The sequence below is a fragment of the Salvelinus namaycush genome, chromosome 10, assembly GCF_016432855.1.
Source record: "Salvelinus namaycush isolate Seneca chromosome 10, SaNama_1.0, whole genome shotgun sequence".
NCBI lineage: Eukaryota > Metazoa > Chordata > Actinopteri > Salmoniformes > Salmonidae > Salvelinus > Salvelinus namaycush.
Genome location: NC_052316.1, coordinates 6,029,270 through 6,049,836, shown reverse-complemented (window position 1 = coordinate 6,049,836; position 20,567 = coordinate 6,029,270). Strand labels below are relative to the sequence as shown.

Here is a 20,567-nt window from a genome sequence, read left to right as displayed (position 1 = left end):
GCAACATGTGATATGACTCAATGTTTCCCCCCTGTCCCCTCTCTTCTCAGTGGATGGAAATGTCAGAAGTGTGAGATGAAAGAGAACCTGTGGCTGAACCTGTCGGACGGAGTGGTGCTTTGTGGGAAGTGGTTCTTTGATGGTGCCGGAGGAAATGGCCACGCCCTGGACCACTTCAAAGACACTAACTTCCCCCTAGCCGTCAAGCTGGACAACCTCACCCCAGACATAGCAGGTCAGTGACACATATTGGGGGGGGGACTGGCCTGATTTCAGTGTTTTAATTCTTCCATTAGTATAAAGCAGACCGCCTCTATTAAACTGTCCCTTGTGTTGTGTATAAACTGACCATAAACCTACTTCAATTAGTTGTTTGTGAAGTTACAAGTAGCAATTACCTTGTAACTAGGTTTAACTGTTTTGATTTTCTTTCTCAGATATTTATTCGTTCGATGAAGAAGAAGCTGTCCTGGACCCGCAAATATCCGAACACTTGCAACACTTTGGAATAGACATTATACAGATTCAGCGGGTACGTCTTGCCGTCATGTAGGAATACAATTTGTGATTTTCAACAACTACTGTCTGTCAATGTCACCAAAAGTAACCTATATCAAACAGCCATTTCCATTTCACATAGAATGTGGGCCTGGAATAATATCAACCGTTTCTGGGTATGGCTGGACCCCCATTTTGAATGGGGACTCCCTCCTTTTATTCCGCTGATTGAATAGAATGGAACAGATAACGGCCACCACAACACAGACAACACAAACAACGTGCGGCCGCGAGTCAGCGAGTGGGAGGTGATCCAGGAGTCGGGCATGAAGCTGAAGGCAGTGTATGGCGCGGGTTTCACGGGCATCAAGAACCTGGGTAACAGCTGCTACCTGGGCACCATCATGCAGGTCCTCTTCAGCATCCCTGAGTTCCAGAGGGCGTAAGTATCACTAGCATCTGGGATGGTGTGGGAGAGGGAGATCGAGAGCGAGAACGAGGCCTCCAGAATGGACCGGAATACACATAGTAAATCTGGGCGTGGGGGTCTAGGGGGGTCGTCATGTTTCATACAACAACACCGATAAAGATGACTATGAAAGAAAAGTGACTTGACCTAAAGGTCTTAATACATGTTTTGTACACATCTATTGGATAATAGTTGCACAACAATACCTACAGTACTGTAAGTGGCAGGTTTATACGAGTGGATGAATGTGGTGTTCAATCTCATGTTGTATGATGTCTGTTTTTAATCTCTAGGTATGTTGGAAATCTACAGAGGATATATGACTACTCACCTCTTGACCCCAGCACGGACTTCAGCACACAAATGTAAGTCAATACACAGTTAAATAACGAAGTTATCATGTTTATCACATAAATCAGCAAGTTGTTTACCACTGGTGTTGCCCAATCTCTTTTGTTCTTAGTAGCTGTTAGTAGTTTGAGTAGCTGTTACACTGCGAGCATGTGTAATGGGTCATATGTGTTTGCCAGTTTAAATGATTGACCAATTTCTTGACTTTTTGTTTGTATGTAGATGGTGTTGGCAAAGAGCTTTTCTTAGTCAAGTTTGAGAAGCTACTGTATTACAATGCAAGCTTGTGTAATAGGACAGGCCATATTGGTTTGTCACTAATCCTTTGGTTTGTTTTTGTTTATCCACCAGGGCTAAACTGGGCCACGGACTCCTCTCAGGCCTGTACTCCAAACCACCAATGAAATCCGAGCTCATTGAACAGGTGATGAAAGAAGAATACAAGGTATTAGACTGGGTATGTCCAGCTCGATATCTGGGTATAATGTGAGCATGCAAAGTTACAGACTGACAAATGGAAATTTGGAGAATGTTTTGTTTTGTGGTTCCAGATAAGTAGGCGAAAGAGCTGTGGTTAACTAGTGTACTGTACTTTTCCTCTCCAGACATTATTCAGCTGCTAGTTTTTTAAACTTCTAGTAATGCAAGTGTAATATAATGAGGAGTCTGCATTCAGGTCAAAACAGAATGTTATTGATTTCCGATCGTCCTCATTACATGAACAAGCAAAAATAAGTCTATGCTGGTAGTGTGAACAATGCATAAGCGTTGGTAAAAAAATTATTTCTCCTGAACGTTTGTTCTGCTCGGTCTTCATTACTTTTTCCTCTGTTCACATTTCTTGATATATAAAAATAAGCTGCGGAATAGTCGCTAGAAAAAATCCCAGACACATGGAATCATGATGAGTATGATCTCTGGCTCTAAGACACAATGAGCACGGTTATGGACACAATAACACGATTACTGTGGCTGGTCAGAATAATATAATAGTTTAAAAAAAACGTTTGCATGCTTTACGAGAAGAATGATTTTCCCAATTTGTTTACATGGAGACATTTGAAATCAGGCTACTTGATGGGACTTCAGATAAGTGCAGTGACTTATTTTTGCGAAGTCTATTTGATTCTGAGTACGGACATATAGAGTTTGTATGTGAACCGTTTTTCAGAATTTACTTCACATAAGAGGAGGTTCACTCTGCTGGTGCTGGCAAATATGCAGATCAAATACACTGCTGAAAAGCTGTTTACATGTCCTAATAATTAGAAAGATAGCTCCGAAAACCAGGTGTTTTAATCGACGCATGCTTACTTCAATTTTGACCTTATGCCGATTTTAAGATAAGCAGAGTAAGGTCCTCACATGACTATTTCCATACTCTGCCTACTGCCGTAATCAGTTTAATGTCGAATTATACTGAACAAAAATATAAATGCAACATGTAAAATGTTGGTCCCATGTTTCATAAGCTGAAATAAAATATCCCAGAAATGTTCCATATGCACAAAAGGCTTATTTCTCTCAAATTTTGTGCCCACATTTTTTACATCCCTGTTAGTGAGAATGTATCCTTTGCCAAGATAATCCATCCACCTGACAGGTGTGGCATATCAAAAAACTGATTAAACTCAGGTGCACCTTCTGCTGGGAACAATAAAAGGCCACTCTAAAATGTGCAGTTTTGTCACAAAACACAATGCCACAGATGTTTTGAGGGAGTGTGTAATTGGCATGCTGAGTGCAGGAAGGTCCACCAGAGCTGTTGCCAGAGAATTTAATGTTAATTTCTCTACCATAAGCCACCTCCAACGTCGTGTTAGAAAATTTGGCAGTACGTCCAACCGGCCTCACAACCGCAGACCACATGTAACCACGCCAGCCCAGGACCTCCGCATCCATCTTTTTCACCTGTGGGATCGTCTGAGAACAGCCTCCCGGTCAGCTGATGAAACTGCAGATTTGCACAACCAAAGAATTTCTGTACAAACTGTTCCAGTACTTCCATGGCCTGCATACTCGCCAGACATGTCACCCATTGAGCATGTTTGGGATGCTCTAGATCTACATGTACGACAACAGGTTCGCCAATATCCAGCAACTTTGCACAGCCATTGAAGAGGAGTGGGACAACATGCCACAATCAACAGCTTGATCAACTCCATGCGAAGGAGATGTGTCGTGCTGCGTGAGGCAAATGGTGGTCAAAGCAGATACTGACTGGTTTTCTGATCTACACCCCAACTTATTTTGAAAATTGTTTTAAGGGATCTGTGACCAACAGATGCATGTCATGTGAAATCCATATTAGGCCCTAATTCATTTATTTCAATTGACTGATTTCCTTATCTTTGAAATTGTTGCATTTTATATTTTTGTTCAGTGTATTAGTGTGCATGTAAACGTACTCAATGTGAAATTTTACAGCTCTACGACCGTTTTAAAATTGAGCCTTAAAATAGGTGACGTCCATAAGTGTTCCTCAGAAAACACTTGGTTGTCTCTACTGATCGCTTGTCAATGTTTATGATATTAGCTTATTCCGAAATTACAACTGATATTCTATATTCATGTCCCAAATGTCGAACATGGCTTCTCCCTTTTGGCTCCTTTACCCCGTAGATAATAATCTGATTGGATTGAATAGGTGAGGGCAGCATGTTTCAAATTAAAGTGCTTTCACCTATGTGGTTACAGTGCCTTCAGAAAGTATTCACACCCACATTTGTACACATTTTGTTATGTTACAGACTGAATTTAAAATGGATTAAATTGAGATTTGTTGTCACTGGCGCACACACAATATCCCATAATGTCAAAGTGTAATGATGTTTTTAGAATATTTTACAAATGTTATAAAAAAGGAAAAGCTGAAATGTCTTGAGTGAATAAGTATTCAACCACTTTATTATGGCAAGCCTAAATAAGTTAATGAGTAAATATTTGCTTGTCAAGTTGCATGGACTCGTTCTGTGTGCAATAATAGTGTTTAACATGATTTGTTTTAATAACTACCTCATCTCTGTACCCCACACATACAATTATCTGAAAGGTCCCTCAGTCAAGCATTGAATTTCAACCACAAAGACCAGGGAGGTTATCCAATGCCTCGCAAAGAAGGGTAGCTATTGGTAGATGGGTAAAAGAAAAACAGACCTTGACCATCCCTTTGAGCATTGAAGTTGTTAATTCCTCTTTGGATGGTGTATCAATATACCCAGTCACTACAAAGATACAGGTGTCCTTCCTAACTCAGTTGCCGGAAAGGAAGGAAACCACTCAGAGATTTTAGGCAAATAGGAGAACTGTTTTAAAGTCACCAATCAGTCATTAAACATTGTAGTTACTCCACAATACTAACCTAATTGACAGAGGTGAAAAGGAAGCATTTACAGAATAAAAACATTCAACAACACAAGTTAAACTACAAAAAAGGTGGCAAAGCAATTGATCTTTTTGTCCTGAATACAAAGTGTTATGTTTGAGGCAAATCCAATACGATATATTACTGAATTCCACTCTTCATATATTCAATCATAGTGGTGGCTGGATCATGTTATGGGTATGCTTGTAATCGTTAATTAAGGACTGAGGAGTTTTTCAGGATTAAAAAAAGAAACGGAATGGATCTAAGCACAGGCAAAATCCTAGAGGAAAACCTGGTTCAGTCTGCGTTCCACCAGACACTGGTAGATTAATTCAGCTTTCAGCAGGACAATAACCTAAAACACAAGGCCAAAGCTACACTGGAGTTGCTTACCAAGAAGACAATGAATGTGGCCGAAAGGGACAGTTTTGACTTTTGGAAATCTATGGCAAGACTTAAATGGTTGTCTAGCAATGATCAACAACCAATTTGACAGAGCTCGAAGAATTTAAAAAAGAATAATGGGCAAATGTTGCATAATCCAAGTGTGGAAAGCTCTTAGAGACTTACCCAGAAAGACTCACAGCCATAATCGCTACCAAAGGTGCTTCTACAAACTATTGTCTCAGGGGTGTGAATACTTATGGAAATGCAATATTTCTGTATTTCCTTTTCAATACATTTGCAAACATTTCGAAAAACATGTTTTCACTTTGTCATTATGGGGTATTGTGTGTAGATGGGTGAGAAACAAAATCAATTTAATCCATTTTGAATTCAGGCTGTAACACAACAAAATGTGGAATAAGTCAAGGGGTGTTAATACTTTCTGAAGGCACTGTGTACAGTAAAAGGCTATGAAATAAGGAAATGAAGCACTAAAAGCCTATTGGAAAACAGTCTGTTTCTTTACACCCCTGACTTCTCTTAGCCCTTATTAGCCACAGCAGTAATGGATAGGGCAGGAATGTGGCTCTGCATTTCATCTGAGGCCACGGCTAGTTTTGGACACAGACAGCTGAGTGGAACACCGTTGCCTGGCAGAATGGAAAAAGGAAGGGACATGTGCAGAAATATGTATTCTCCTCTGTCAATATTCATTATTTCTCCTTCTGATTAACTTGTAGTTATAAAAAATGTAAGGCTGTGTTGCATGTCTTTAAAAAAATATTTTCAATATTATAACCCAATATTTGTCCCCAATTTATTTTTGGGGTGTCTAGATTTTAATTTGCCCCCTTTTGTCGCAGAAGGAACACAATCCTGCAGCAGGAGCATTTGAATTAATTTTTGTATATTTAGAATCACAGCCAGGCAGAGGTCAGCTGGAAGTGGTGTTTGTAGGCTATACAATAACTTAGACTGCAGGTCCACTTGGCATCAGTTCAAGTAGTCTATGTAGTAGGCTTCTTGCATTGCTCTTTGAATTTTTGGAGGAACTAGTACTTTTGAAGTTACTCTCTGTGGGCTGTACTAATTTCTGAGGGAAGTAACTTAATTTTTACTACGTTACATTTTTACCAAATCACTTCAGTTACGAAGATTGATAGATATTTCATGTCATCACTGTCCGAGGAAAGCCTCCAAATGTAGTGATTTTCCATGAATCGATACTATTGGTTCCCCTTTACGTCTGTATGAATGTTTCACGACCCCTTGACCAATGAAATGTATTCAAAATAGCTTGTCATCAAACCCTGTATCTCCACCACGGCTCTTGAAGTGAAGCGTACGTCTTCACGCCTGAGGATATTTTTGTTTGTGTGTTCTTAGCCAAATGTGATCAGAGGGAAGTGGCACTTTAATTACCTTCTGCCTTGATAATATTGTATATTTCTGGAGTAAGAAGTATTTCTCAGATAAAATTCTGCTGTGTTTTTGAGGGCGAGTGCAAATCAAATGGCTAGCTTTGGCTAACCCAGAATCTGACAGACAAAGTTTAATATGTTTTTAGCTCCCCATATGGTCTCTGCTTGTTGGCTAACTAGCCAACTTGTCATTGGCATAAAGAGTGAACAAATTAATCAGATGTGTGTGGCAATAACTAACTAGCTATTACATTAGGTTGTCACTAGCTGGCTAAGCTAGGTAGCTGCAGTGTCAACCATGTAGCTAGCTAACGTTAGCTAGATCAACCAAGCCATGAGGTCGAAGGAATTTTCCGTAGAGCTCTGAGACAGGATTGTGTTGAGGCACAGAACTCTGGGGAAGGGTACCAAAACATTTCTGCAGTTTGTAACCACCAAGACTCTTCCTAGATCTGGCTGCCCAGCCAAACTGAGCAAGAACCCGATGGTCACTCTGACAGAGCTCCAGAATTCCTCTGTGGAGATGGGAGAATCTTACAGAAGAACAACCATCTCTGCAGCACTCCACCAATCAGGACTTTATGCTAGAGTGGCCAGATGGAAGCCACTCCTCAGTAAAAGGCACATGACAGCCCGCTTGGAGTTTTCCAAAAGGCACCTAAAGGACTCTGACCATGAGAAACAATATTCTCTCCTGAATGCCAAGTGTCACGCCTGGAGGAAAGCATCATGCTGTGGGGATGTTTTTCAGAGGCAGGGACTGGGAGACTAGTAAGGATCGAGTGAAAGATGAACGGAGCAAAGTACAGAGATCCTTGCTGAAAACCTGCTCCGGAGCGCTCGAGACCTCAGACCGGGGCGAACATTCACCTTCCAACAGGAGAACGACTCTAATCACACAGCCAAGACAACGCAGGAGTAGCTTCGGGACAAGTCTTTGAATGTTCTTCAGTGGCCCAGCCAGGCTGGACTTGAACCCAATCAAACATCTCTAGAGATACCTGAAAATAGCTGTGCAGCAATGCTCCCCCCATCCAACCTGATGGAGCTTGAGAGGATCTGCAGAGAAAAATGGGAGACACTCCCCAAATAGAGGTGTGCCATGCTTGAGGCATCATACCCAAGAAGACTTAGTTGTAATATTTTGTTTAATTTGTAATGAATTTGAAAAAAAATCTAAACCTGTTTTTGCTTTGTGATTCTGGGGTATTGTGTGTAGATTGAGGGGAAACAATTTTAGAATAAGGCTGTAACGTAGCAAAATGTGAAAAAAGTCAATGGGTCTGAATACTTTCCAAATGTGCTATCTACAGAAAGTTTAATTACAAACTTTTTTCAAAGCGCTGGTAGTGCATTCAGATTTCTATCACTGAAGCATGTGCACAAGATAAAAATCCATGCACGAGACGCATGCATTCTTGCTGAGCTCGTGCACGTGTTTACATGGTTCTGCACATGCTTCAGATAATAGAAATCTGTACGCACTACCAGCACTTTGAAAATCCTGTGGATAAATTCTCACGTCCCCTTTTTAATGTAAACATTTTTTTTTAACCCCTTTTTTTCTCCCCAATTTTCGTGGTATCCAATTGGTAGTTAGTTTTGTTTCATCGCTGCAACTCCCGTACGGACTCGGGAGAGGCGAATGCCATGCACACACACTTGCATACTGGCCTACATGTGCTAATTAGAGTTGATTGATTTATGTTCTTCACGTTTTCGTTTTGTATCTATTATCTTGTTTTATTCTTATTGATTGCCCCCACTCAGAAGGTGTATAAACAACAATGTTTAAAAAAAATGGGAGAAGACTAGTATTTTGTAGTTTAATTCCTCATTGTACAGTGTATATAAATAAAATATATATAATAAAATGCATTCAAAACTACTTTCTGCACATTTATGATACTTTCTTAGGTTATAAAAGTGCTATCTCTTGGGTGCTATTTAAAAAAACCGGAGTGGTGTCCACTGATTTTAAATGCTGTCTTTCTGTATTGTGAAGAGGGAAAACCCAGATATTCACAAAGTTTGTGATGAATGACAGGTTGTTTCTTCATGCAAAATAGATTTGGGGTTTAAAATTCAATTAAGCTGCTTTATTTTAGGGGTTTAGTGAAGGCGGGTCATTTTTTTACCTTTAGGACAAGGGGAGTATACAGAATGTTAAGACTACACAAGGGTCAAATGTGCTCTCATTTAACAAATGCGCCATTTTGGCATTTTTCACTGCCTAGATGGCTAGCTGCTGCATATCAACTTGTCTTGCTTGAGCAGTGTGAATTGTTGCTAATCTAATCTGTACAATACAGCCCTGAATCCACAAGTATTTACTATACAGATTACCGACAATAGAGGGACTCTACACTACAGCACCTGCTGTTGTGAGATTTATGATTAATCTCACACAGCCAATAAAGACCGTCATGATTGCCTGCAGATTGACTGCTTGTTTTTGTGGGGAAAGGATCTCAAGGATAATTGCCAGCATGCTTGTTTATTTTGGGGGCTTCATTGGTCCTAGTGTCTCATTATGCCTGTATGCGATGGTGTAGGTACAGCACAGATTAGACTTTGCACCGTTGTCACTGCTCTCATAACAGAAAAATATTGTACTTGTTAAACTGTTTCAACTGTTCTGCCTGCAGCTATGGAACCCTGACATGTTCATCGGACGTGCTAAAAAAGCCAACTGACATTTACTCCTGAGATGCTGACTTGCTGCACCCTCGATAACTACTGTGATTATTATTATTTGACACTGCTGGTCATCTATGACCATTTGAACATCTTGGCCATGTTCTGTTATAATCTCCACCCGGCACAGCCAGAAGAGGACTGGCCACCCCTCATAGCCTGGTTCCTCTCTAGGTTTCTTCCTAGGTTTTGGCCTTTCTAGGGAGTTTTTCCTAGCCACCGGGCTTCTACACCTGCATTGCTTGCTGTTTGGGGTTTTAGGCTGGGTTTCTGTACAGCACTTTGAGATATCAGCTGATGTACGAAGGGCTATATAAATTAATTTGATTTGATTTCTGCTTGATTAAATTAGTTTTTTAAAATTGAAAAACGAAGATGGCAAAGCCCTTTTCAAGTCGAGACAAATCCTAACTTGAGTAGGTGAAATTGCCTCAAGTTGGAAATTAGCCTCATGATATTCAGAATGTTTATTAGCGGAATATGATTTTTTTCCTGAAGTACCACCAATCACATTTCAATGGTTTTGGTTTGGCGTCTTGTCTTGCTGCACCCACGAATTGACAGGTTACAAATCATTCACTGTGTGTGTGACCCCTTGTTCTCATTCCAGCACCAGCCAAAGGGTATCTCTCTCAAGATGTTCAAAGCCCTGGTTAGCAATGGCCACCCAGAGTTCTCCTCCAACAGACAGCAAGATGCACAGAAGTTTTTCCTGCATCTCATCAACCTGGTGGAGGTATGCATGTATGGCTTCATACGTGTTTTCTATAAGTAGGAGCGTTTTATGGTGTACTTGTAATGATAAAAACTTCTCTAAAAGGCACGTAGTGATGAATACAGTATGCCATTGTTGCAGAGGTACAGCAATTGGAAAACAATCACCGGTGTTCAATAAAAGACTCATAAGCATAAACGGTATCTAACGGCACTGGCTTTTCAGCTTGTCTTTCAATGATGGCCATAATAAAAGTAAAAAAATAGCTTCATGAAATGGCTACCGTAAAACATTTTTCCGGCATGTCGGTGCATCTCTGACTCTTGTCACACGTGGTCCAATCGGAACCTTGGGGGAGAGGAAGCGGGACTGTTTTTGACGAAACGCAGCACCCTGTCCCTGGGCCAGACACATACTTGTGCTCTGAAGTGACTTTCTCAACCGGGTTAAATTTAGACTGCCCCTATCGATTACACAGGCCAGATAATGCTTCCTATTCTGCCTGAAGTCAACACATGCTCAGACTAGAAACCCGCCACTTTCTCTGCTCTTGCCCTTGACAAAACAATCAAGCCAGAAATCAGTTTAGTAGACTCCGTTGCATGGCTGATAATCTATTGGCAATTTATTTTTATTTTTTTACATTGAGCAGTAAGGTCAAGTAAAATGTAATACAGGAGCGAACAGGTCAACGTCATGTTAATATAAGTAAAAAAATAATAATAATCCCCCTTAGCTTCAGAATACCTTTTCTATTTTAAATGGGGCCCTATGTTTTTACCTTTCATTTTAATTGAGTGTATAATTTGTGGGCATAATCAGCTGTCCTTAGCCTGTGTGGAGGAACTGAGTTGGTTAGACCGAGATAGGCAGACTCGAACAGTAGCCTTCAAGTTCAGCCTCGGGACTGCCTGCCAGCCAGCCAGTTAGAATACGTCAGTTAGAGCTATAACCTGAGTATTTCTGTAGCCTCTTAGAATAGAAAAGCTGCTGATGTGACACTCCATACAAGCCAAACGGTTTTCATTTAAGACCCATTGCCCCATGAGTCCTCAATGACCCCCCCTGCCCCAGTAAACATCTGCGTACCTCTTTCTCTTTGGGTTGTACTCGTTTCCCCCGATCTGTCTTCGTTAGTCAATCTTTAACTGTGTGTAATTGACCACGTGAAAACAGGATGCTTGGCATGGACCCTCTTGTGATTTTTATGTATTCATACATACATACATACATACATACATACATACATACATACATACATACATACATACATACATACATACATACATACATACATACATGCAGTTCAAGTCAGAGGTTTACATACACTTAGGTTGGAGTCATTAAAACTATAGTTTTGGCAGGTCAGTTAGGACCTAGTTCAGTTAGGATCTACTTTGCATGACAAGTCATTTTCCCAAAATTGTTTACAGACAGATTTCTTTCACTTGTACTTCGCTGTATCACAATTCCAGTGGGTCAGAAGTTTACTTACACTAAGTTGACTGTGCCTTTAAACAGCTTGGAAAATTCCAGAAAATGGTGACATGGCTTTAGAAGCTTCTGATAGGCTAATTGACATCATTTGAGTCAATTGGAGGTATACCTGTGGATGTATTTCAAAGCCTACCTTCAAACTCAGTGCCTCTTTGCTTGATATCAAGGGAAAATCAAAAGAAATCAGCCAAGACCTCCGAAAACAAATTGTAGACCTCCTCAATTCTGGTTCATCCAATTTCCAAATGCCTGAAGGTACCACGTTCATCTGTACAAACAATACTACGCAAGTATAAACACCATGGGACCACGCAGCCGTCATACCGCTCAGGAAGGAGACGCGTTCTGTCTCCTAGAGATGAACGTACTTTGGTGCGAAAAGTGCAAATCAATCCCAGAACAACAGCAAAAGACCTTGTAAAGATGCTGGAGGAAACTGGTACAAAAGTATCTATAACCACAGTAAAACGAGTCCTATATCGACATAACCTGAAAGGCCGCTCAGCAAGGAAGAAGCCACTGCTCCAAAACCGCCATAAAAAAGCCAGACTACGGTTTGCAACTGCACATGGGGACAAAGATCGTACTTTTTGGAGAAAATGTCCTCTGGTCTGATGAAACAAAAATAGAACTGCTTGGCCATAATGACCATCATTATGTTTGGAGGAAAAAGGAAGGAGGCTTGCAAGCCGAAGAACACCATCCCAACCGTGAAGCACGGGGGTGGCAGCATCATGTAGTGGGGGTACTTTGATGCAGGAGGGACTGGTGCACTTCACAAAATAGATGGCATCATGAAGGGGGGAAAATTATGTGGATATATTGAAGCAACATCTCTAGACATCAGTCAGGAAGTTAAAGCTTGGTTACAAATGGGGCTTCCAAATGGACATTGACCCCAAGCATAGTTCCAAAGTTGTGGGTAAATGGCTTAAGGACAAAGTCAAGGTATTGGAGTGGCCATCACAAAGCCCTGACCTCAATCCTATAAAAAATGTGTGGGCAGAACTGAAAAAGCGCATGCGAGCAAGGAGGCCTACAAACCTGACTCAGTTACACCAGGTCTTCCAAAATTCACCCAACTTATTGTGGGAAGCTTGTGGAAGGCTACCCAAAACATTTGACCCAAGTTAAACAATTTAAAGGCAATGCTACCAAATACTAATTGAGTGTATGTAAGCTTCTGACCCACTGGGAATGTGATGATGAAAGAAATACAAGCTGAAATAAATAATTCTCTCTACTATTATTCTGACATTTCACATTTCATAAAATAAAGTGGTGATCCTAACTGACCTAAGACAGGGAATTTGTACTAGGATTAAATGTCAGGAGTTGTGAAAAACTGACTTTAAATGTATTTGGCTGAGGTGTATATAAACTTCCGACTTCAAGTGTGTGTGTATACATGTATATATCTCAGCAAAAAAATAAACATCCTCTCACTGTCAACTGCGTATATTTTCAGCAAACTTAACATGTGTAAATATTTGTATGAACATAACAAGATTCAACAACAGAGACATAAACTGAACAAGTTCCACAGACATGTGACTAACAGAAATGGATTAGTGTGTCCCTGAAAAAAGGGGGGGTCAAAATCAAAAGTAACAGTCAGTATCTGGTGTGGCCACCAGCTGCATTAAGTACTGCAGTGCATCTCCTCCTCATGGACTGCACCAGATTTGCCAGTTCTTGCTGTGAGATGTGGCCCTAGCCCTCACCCTCCGATCCAACAGGTCCCAGACATGCTCAATGGGATTGAAATCCGGGCTCTTCGCTGGCCATGGCCCTGACATTCCTGACATTCCTGTCTTGCAGGAAATCACGCACAGAACAAGCAGTATGGCTTGTGGCATTGTCATGCTGGAGGGTCATGTCAGGATGAGCCTGCAGGAAGGGTACCACATGAGGGAGGAGGATGTCTTCCCTGTAATGCACAGCGTTCAGATTGCCATGCAATGTCAACAAGCTCAGTTCGATGATGCTGTGACACACCGCCCCAGACCATGACGGACCCTCCACCTCCAAATCGATCCCGCTCCAGAGTACAGGCCTCGGTGTAACGCTCATTCCTTCGACGATAAACGCGAATCCGACCATCACCCCTGGTATCTACATAGGCAAACAGAGGCCCATTATCAGCAACCATCACTCCTGTGTTCCAGTGGCATGTTGTGTTAGCTAATCTAAGTTTATCATTTTAAAAGGCTTATTGATAATTAGAAAAACGTTTTGCAATTATGTTAGCTCAGCTGAAAACCATTGTGATCATTAAAGAAGCAATAAAACGGGACTTTTTAGACACTAATGTACTTGTCCTTTTGCTCAGTTGTGCACCGGGGCCACCTACTCCTCTTTCTATTCTGGTCAGACCCAGTTTGCGCTGTTCTGTGAAAGAAGTAGTACACAGCGTTGTACGAGATCTTCAGTTTCTTGGCAATTTCTCGCATGGAATAGCCTTCATTTCTCAGAACAAGAATATACTGACGAGTTTCAGAAGAAAGTTATTTGTTTCTGGCCATTTTGAGCCTGTAATCGAACCCACAAATGCTAATGCTCCAGATACTCAACTAGTCTAGAGAATACCAGTTTTATTGCTTCTTTAATCGGAACAACAGCTTTCAGCTGTGCTAACGTAATTGCAAAAGGGTTTTCTAATGATCAATTAGCCTTTTAAAATTATAAACTTGGATTAGCTAACACAACGTGCCATTGGAACACAGGAGTGATGGTTGCTGATAATGGGCCTCTGTACTCCTATGTAGATATTTCATTAAAAATCAGCCGTTTCCAGATATAATAGTCATTTACAACATTCACAATGTCTACACTGTATTTCTGATCAATTTGATGTTATTTTTATGGACAAAAAGTTAGCCTTTCTTTCAAAAACAAGGACATTTCTAAGTGACCCCAAACTTTTGAACGGTAGTGTGTATATATAGTACCAGTCAAAAGTTTGGACACCTACTCATTCAAGGGTTTCATTTTATTTTTCTTTATTTATTTTTATTTTTTTACATTGTAGAATAATAGTGAAGGTATCAAAACTATGAAAAAACACATTTGGTCATGTCATCATCAAAAAAGTGTTAAACAAATCCAAATATATATTTTAAATTTGAGATTCTTAGAAGTAGCCACGCTTTGCCTTGATGACAGCTTTGCACACTCTTGTCATTCTTTCGAACGGCTTCACCGAGAATGCTTTTCCAACAGTCTTGAAGGAGTTCCCACATATGCTGAGCACTTGTTGGCTGCTTTTCCTTCACTCTGCGGTCCAACTCATCCCAAACCATCTCAATTGGGTTGAGGTCGGGAGATTGTGGAGGCCAGGTCATCTGATGCAGCACTCCATCACTCTCCTTCTTGGTCAAATAGCCTTTACACAGCCTGGAGGTGTGTTTGGTCATTGTCCTGTTGAAAAACAAATGATAGTCCCACTAAGCGCAAACTAGATGGGATGGCATATCGCTGCAGATTGCTGTGGTAGGCATCCTCATTAAGTGTGCCGAGAATTCTAAATACATCACCGACATTGTCACCAGCAAAGCACCATCACACCACCTCTTCCATGCTTCACGGTGGGAACCACACATGTGTAGATAATCCATGCACCTACTCATAAAGACACGGCGGTTGGAACCAAACATCTCAAGTTTGGACTCATCAGACCAAAGGACAGATTTCCACCGGTCTAATGTCCATTGCTCGTGTTTCTTGGCCCAAGCAAATCTCTTCTTATTGGTGTCCTTTAGTAGTGGTTTCTTTGCAGCAATTCGATCATAAAGGCCTGATTCACACAGTCTCCTCTGAACAGTTGATGTGTCTGTTACTTGAATTCTGTTAAGCATTTATTTGGGCTGCAATTTCTGAGGCTGGTAACGCAAATTAACTTATCCATTGCAGCAGAGGTAACTCTGGGTCCTCCTTTCCTGTGGCGGTCCACATGAGGCAGTTTCATCATAACGCTTGATGGTTTTTGCAACTGCACTTGAAGAAACGTTCAAAGTTCTTAATTTTCCGTATTGACTGACGTTCATGTTTTAAATTAATGATGGACTGTCGTTTCTCTTTGCTTATTTGAGCTGTTCTTGCCATAATATGGACTTGGTCTTTTACCAAATAGGGCTATCTTCTGTATACCACTCATGCCGTGTCACATCACAGCTGATTGGCTCATACTCATTTAGAAGGAAATAAATTCCACAAATTCACTTAACAAGGCACACGTTAATTGAAATGCATTCCAGATGACTACCTCATGAAGCTGGTTGAGAGAATGCAAAGTGTGTGCAAAGCTGTTATCAAGCCAAAGGGTAACTACTTTGCAGAGTCTCAAATATAAAATATATTTGGATTTAACACTTTTTGGGGGGGGGGGTCACAACATGATTCCATATGTGTTATTTCATTCATTTTTATTTCTTCACTATTATTGTAAAAATTAAGAAAAACCGTTGAATGAGTAGTGTGTCCAAACCTTTGACTGGTGTGTATGTGTTGCTAAGGTTCAAACATGCATGCAATTAATGAAAGTCTCAATGTTCTAATTAATGGGAACAGTTACATTTCCAAACACTTTTTTAACTGGTAAATTCAATAGCATCGATGAAGAGGACATAAGTACTCAGTATATTCTCTGCATCTTCCCCTGTGTCCCTCGCTTTAGAGAAACAGTGTGGGCTCGGAGAACCCCAACGACGCCTTCCGCTACCTGGTGGAGGAGCGCGTGCAGTGTTGCCAGACGCAGAAGGTGCGCTACACCCAGAAGGTGGACTACCTCATGCAGCTCCCGGCCCCCATCGAGGCCGCCTCCAACAGAGGTAAGATCCCACAGGCAGCTGGCCCAGCCCCATGAGAACCAGCAGGGCTGCTGGCTCCCCCACAGCTCTCCTCTTCAAAGGGTATGGATGCCAAAGTGGGTTTGGAGTTTGTGTTTTTAAATGCACAAGACTGCAAACTGTAGATGGTTACTCTTGGCTGAATTTCCAAATTTTTGGGAAAGTAAGTTATTTCAAATGTCCAATATACAATCACTAAACCCCAATCATCTGAGAATCCGACAACCGGAACAACGTTTTAGGAAGTTAAATGGCTTGACGTGTGTGTGTGTGACAGAGGAGCTGATAGCGTATGAGGCCAAGCGAAACGAAGCAGAGGAGAACATGAGGGCCCCTCCAGAGCCCGTGAGGGCCCGGATCCCCTTCACAGCGTGCCTGCAGGCCTTCACGGAGCCAGAAAACGTCCCCGACTTCTGGAGCTCGGAGCTGCAGGCCAAATCAGCTGGAGTCAAGTAAGCAAGGTCCTGGTCTAAGGCCGGGAAGAAAGATCGACATCCCACATTGTTGAATTCTCCCGCAGTTTCAACAGTGTGTGGGGATCTATCTTTCATGACTTGGCTTTTTGGATCCTGCACCCGAGTTATTTTGCACCATAATATGTCTAATCACCTAAGATGAAAAAATAATGTTGGTAGGCTACATGATGAATTAACCGTAGGAAAAATGTATCATTTCACTTCTTTTTTTTTAATACCCATACACAAACGACCAAAGATGAATGTAAAGCTGATCTTGTACATTGAATTAAAATATAAACAAAATGTAAAATGTTGGTCCCACGTAACGTGTTGAGGATAGAGGGCGCTATTTTCACTTTGGGGAAAAATCGTGCCCAATTTAAACGGCCTCGTACTCTATTCTTGCTCGTACAATATGCATATTATTATTACTATTGGATAGAAAACACTCAAGTTTCTAAAACCGTTTGAATTATATCTGTGAGTAAAACAGAACTCATTTTGCAGCAAACTTCCTGTCAGAAAGTGAAAAATCTGAAATCGAGGCTCTGTTCCAGGGCCTCCCTATTAATTTGCTTGAAATTTATGACTATACATGCACTTCATACGCCTTCCACTAGATGTCAATAGGCAGTGAGAGGTGAAATGGGGAGTCTAGCTATATCTATGGTCAAAAGAGAGGTCTTGGAATGACATGACCCCAATTTCCTTTGTTCAGGAAGACGCGGGAAGGACATCAGCTTTGGCTTCTGAAAAGCTTTCGTTATAGACGGCTAATATCTCCGGCTTTGATTTTATTTGATAAATGTGATAATATCATCGTAAAGTATGTTTTTTCAATATAGTTTTATCAGATTATTGAAAATTTTTCGGGAGTTTTGGCGTGTTCCGTTCTCTGCGTTTGGTGACGATGGACAGCTTCGCGCCACTTGGCTAGTTTTGGTTGCTAATTCAACAGACGAAGAGGACATTCTAAATCCAAACAACGATTATTCTGGACAAAGGACCCCTTGTACAAGATTCTGATGGAAGCTCACCAAAAGTAGGACCCATTTATGATGTTATTTCGTATTTCTGTCAAATGTTTATTATCTTCCGCCCTTATTTTGGGCGCTGTCTCGCTATAACGTAAGCTGTATGTCGTACTAAAGTTATTTTTGGAATTCTAACACGGCGATTGCATTAAGAACTAGTGTATCTATCATTTGCTGTACAACATGTATTTTTTAGTAAAGTTTATTGTCAGAAATATATCCGGAGATTCTGGAAAATAGTTGCTACGTTTTCACAATGTATAACCACGGATTTCAGCTCTAAATATGCACATTTTCGAACAAAACATAAGTGTATTGTATAACCTGATGTTATAGGACTGTCATCTGATGAAGCTTGTCAAGGTTAGTGAAAAATTATATATCTTTTGCTGTTTTTTTGCGATCGCTAACTTTTGCTGCTGATAAATGGGTTGTGTTTTTGGCTATTGTGGTAAGCTAATATAATGCTATATTGTGTTTTCGCTGTAAAACACTTAAAAAATCTGAAATATTGTCTGGATTCACAAGATGTTTGTCTTTCATTTGCTGTACACCATGTATTTTTCATAAATGTTTTATGATGAGTATTTAGGTATTTCACGTTGGTCTCTGTAATTGTTCTAGCTGCTTCGGTGCTATTTCTGATTGTAGCTGCAATGTAAAACTATGATTTATACCTGAAATATGCACATTTTTCGAACAAAACATAGATTTATTGTATAACATGTTATAAGACTGTCATCTGATGAAGTTGTTTCTTGGTTAGTTTGGTTGGTTCTTGGTTAGTTTGGTTGGTTTTGTGCAAGCTACCTGTGCTGTGAAAGAAATGTCTGTGCTTTTTTGTATTTGGTGGTGAGCTAACATAAATATACGTGGTGTTTTCGCTGTAAAACATTTAAAAAATCGGACATGTTGGCTGGATTCACAAGATGTTTATCTTTCATTTGCTGTATTGGACTTGTTAATGTGTGAAAGTTTAATATTTCTACAAAATATTTTTTGAATTTTGCGCGCTGCCTTTTCAGTGGAATGTGGGCGGAGTTCCGCTAGCGGAACCCCTGTCCTAGACAGGTTTAATGAGCTGAAATAAAAGATCCCAGAAATGTTCCATATGCACAAAAATGTTATTTCAACTTTGTTTACGTCCCTGTTAGTGAGCATTTCTCCTTTGCCAAAATAATCCATCCACCGGACAGGTGTGGCATATCAAAAAATGGATTAAACATCAGGATCATTACACAGGTGCACCTTGTGCTGGGGAAAATAAAAGTCCATTCTAAAATGTGCAGTTTTGCCACACAACACAATGCCACAAGTTTTGAGGGTGCGTGCAATTGTCATGCTAACTGCAGGAATGTCCACCAGAGCATTGCATATTTATTTCTCTACCATAAGCCGCATCCAACATCATTTTTGAGAATTTGGCAGTACGTCCAACCGTCCTCACAACAGCAGACCACTTGTACGGGGTCGTGTGGGCGAGCGGTTTGCTGATGTCAAGGTTCTGAACAGAGTGTCCCATGGTAGAGGTGGAGTTGTGGTATGGGCAGGCATAAGCTACGAACAACAAATACAATTGCGTTTAATCGATGGCAATTTGAATGCACAGACCTACCGTGACGAGATCCAGAGGCCCATTGTCGTGCCATTCATCCACCGCCATCACCTCATGTTTCAGCATGATAATGTACGGTCCCATGTCTCAAGGATCTGTACACAATTCCTGGATGCTGAAAATGTCCCAGTTCTTCCATGGCTTGCATACTCACCAGATATGTCACCCATTTGAGCACGTTTGGGATGCTCTGGATCGACGTGTATGACAGTGTGTTCTAGTTCCCGCCAATATCCAGCAACTTTGCACAGACATTGGAGAGGAGCGGGACAACATTCCACAGGCCACAATCAACAGCCTGATCCAACTTTATGCAAAGGAGATGTCTCTCTGCATGAGGCAAATGGTGGTCACACCAGATACCGACTTGTTTTTTGATCCACACCCTTAAAAAAAACATGTTTCTATGACCAACAGATGCATATGTATTCCCAGTCATGTGAAATCCGTAGGTTAGGGCCTAATTAATTAATATCAATTGACTTATTTCCTTATGAACTGTAACTCCTTATTTAAAACTTAGAAATTGTTGCATGTTGCGTTTTATAATTTTGTTCAGTTTAAATAAGTGATTCATATTTCTTTTATAGTTATTTTTCTAAATTGTAGCCCTGTCTTTCCAGGACTTCCCGTTTCGCCTCCTTCCCAGAGTATCTGGTGGTGCAAATAAAGAAATTCACATTTGTGGTGGACTGGGTTCCAAAGAAAGTAGGTGAGTAAGAGAACTGATGTCTCTCCACAAATGTTTTGGCTTGTCTGGATCCATGATTCTCTAGTACCAAGAGGATGCTGATTTCTGTTTTTAACTTTGATATATGTCAACAAACATTGAAATCATATTAAGGGATAGAATGGTCTTTCATTGAAGGCCTATAAATGCATTCTATTTTTCAGATTTTCTCTTTATCCCTGGATATTTTTATTAAGTCAGTATTGTAGATCTCCAGCAGAGGGCAATGCCACACAGTGATTCACTGAGGTCCACTGACAATTCATACATACAGTGCATTCGGAAAGTATTCAGCTAACTTGACTTTTTCCCCATTTTGTTAGCCTTATATTATTTATTTAAAAACAAAAAATCATCAAAATACACAATACCCTGTAATGACAAAGCAATAACTGTTTTTTAGAATTTGTTTTTCAAATTTATTAAATAAGATATTCAGACTTTTTACTCAGTACTTTGTTGAAGCACCTTTTGGCAGCAA

At 40.6% G+C, this 20,567-nt stretch overlaps 1 protein-coding gene across 1 annotated transcript in view; it reads left to right on the top strand.

The window, feature by feature from the left end:
• LOC120055128 (ubiquitin carboxyl-terminal hydrolase 13-like) overlaps nt 1–20,567 on the top strand; it is a 53,707-nt gene that overhangs the window by 21,023 nt on the left and 12,117 nt on the right. The window contains exons 6-14 of the mRNA XM_039003056.1: nt 51–235; nt 438–536; nt 745–940; nt 1,261–1,332; nt 1,670–1,763; nt 9,801–9,926; nt 16,078–16,231; nt 16,527–16,701; nt 19,980–20,068. Of these exons, the coding sequence (XP_038858984.1) occupies nt 51–235; nt 438–536; nt 745–940; nt 1,261–1,332; nt 1,670–1,763; nt 9,801–9,926; nt 16,078–16,231; nt 16,527–16,701; nt 19,980–20,068 (1,190 nt within the window). The remainder of the gene's footprint in view (nt 1–50; nt 236–437; nt 537–744; nt 941–1,260; nt 1,333–1,669; nt 1,764–9,800; nt 9,927–16,077; nt 16,232–16,526; nt 16,702–19,979; nt 20,069–20,567) is intronic.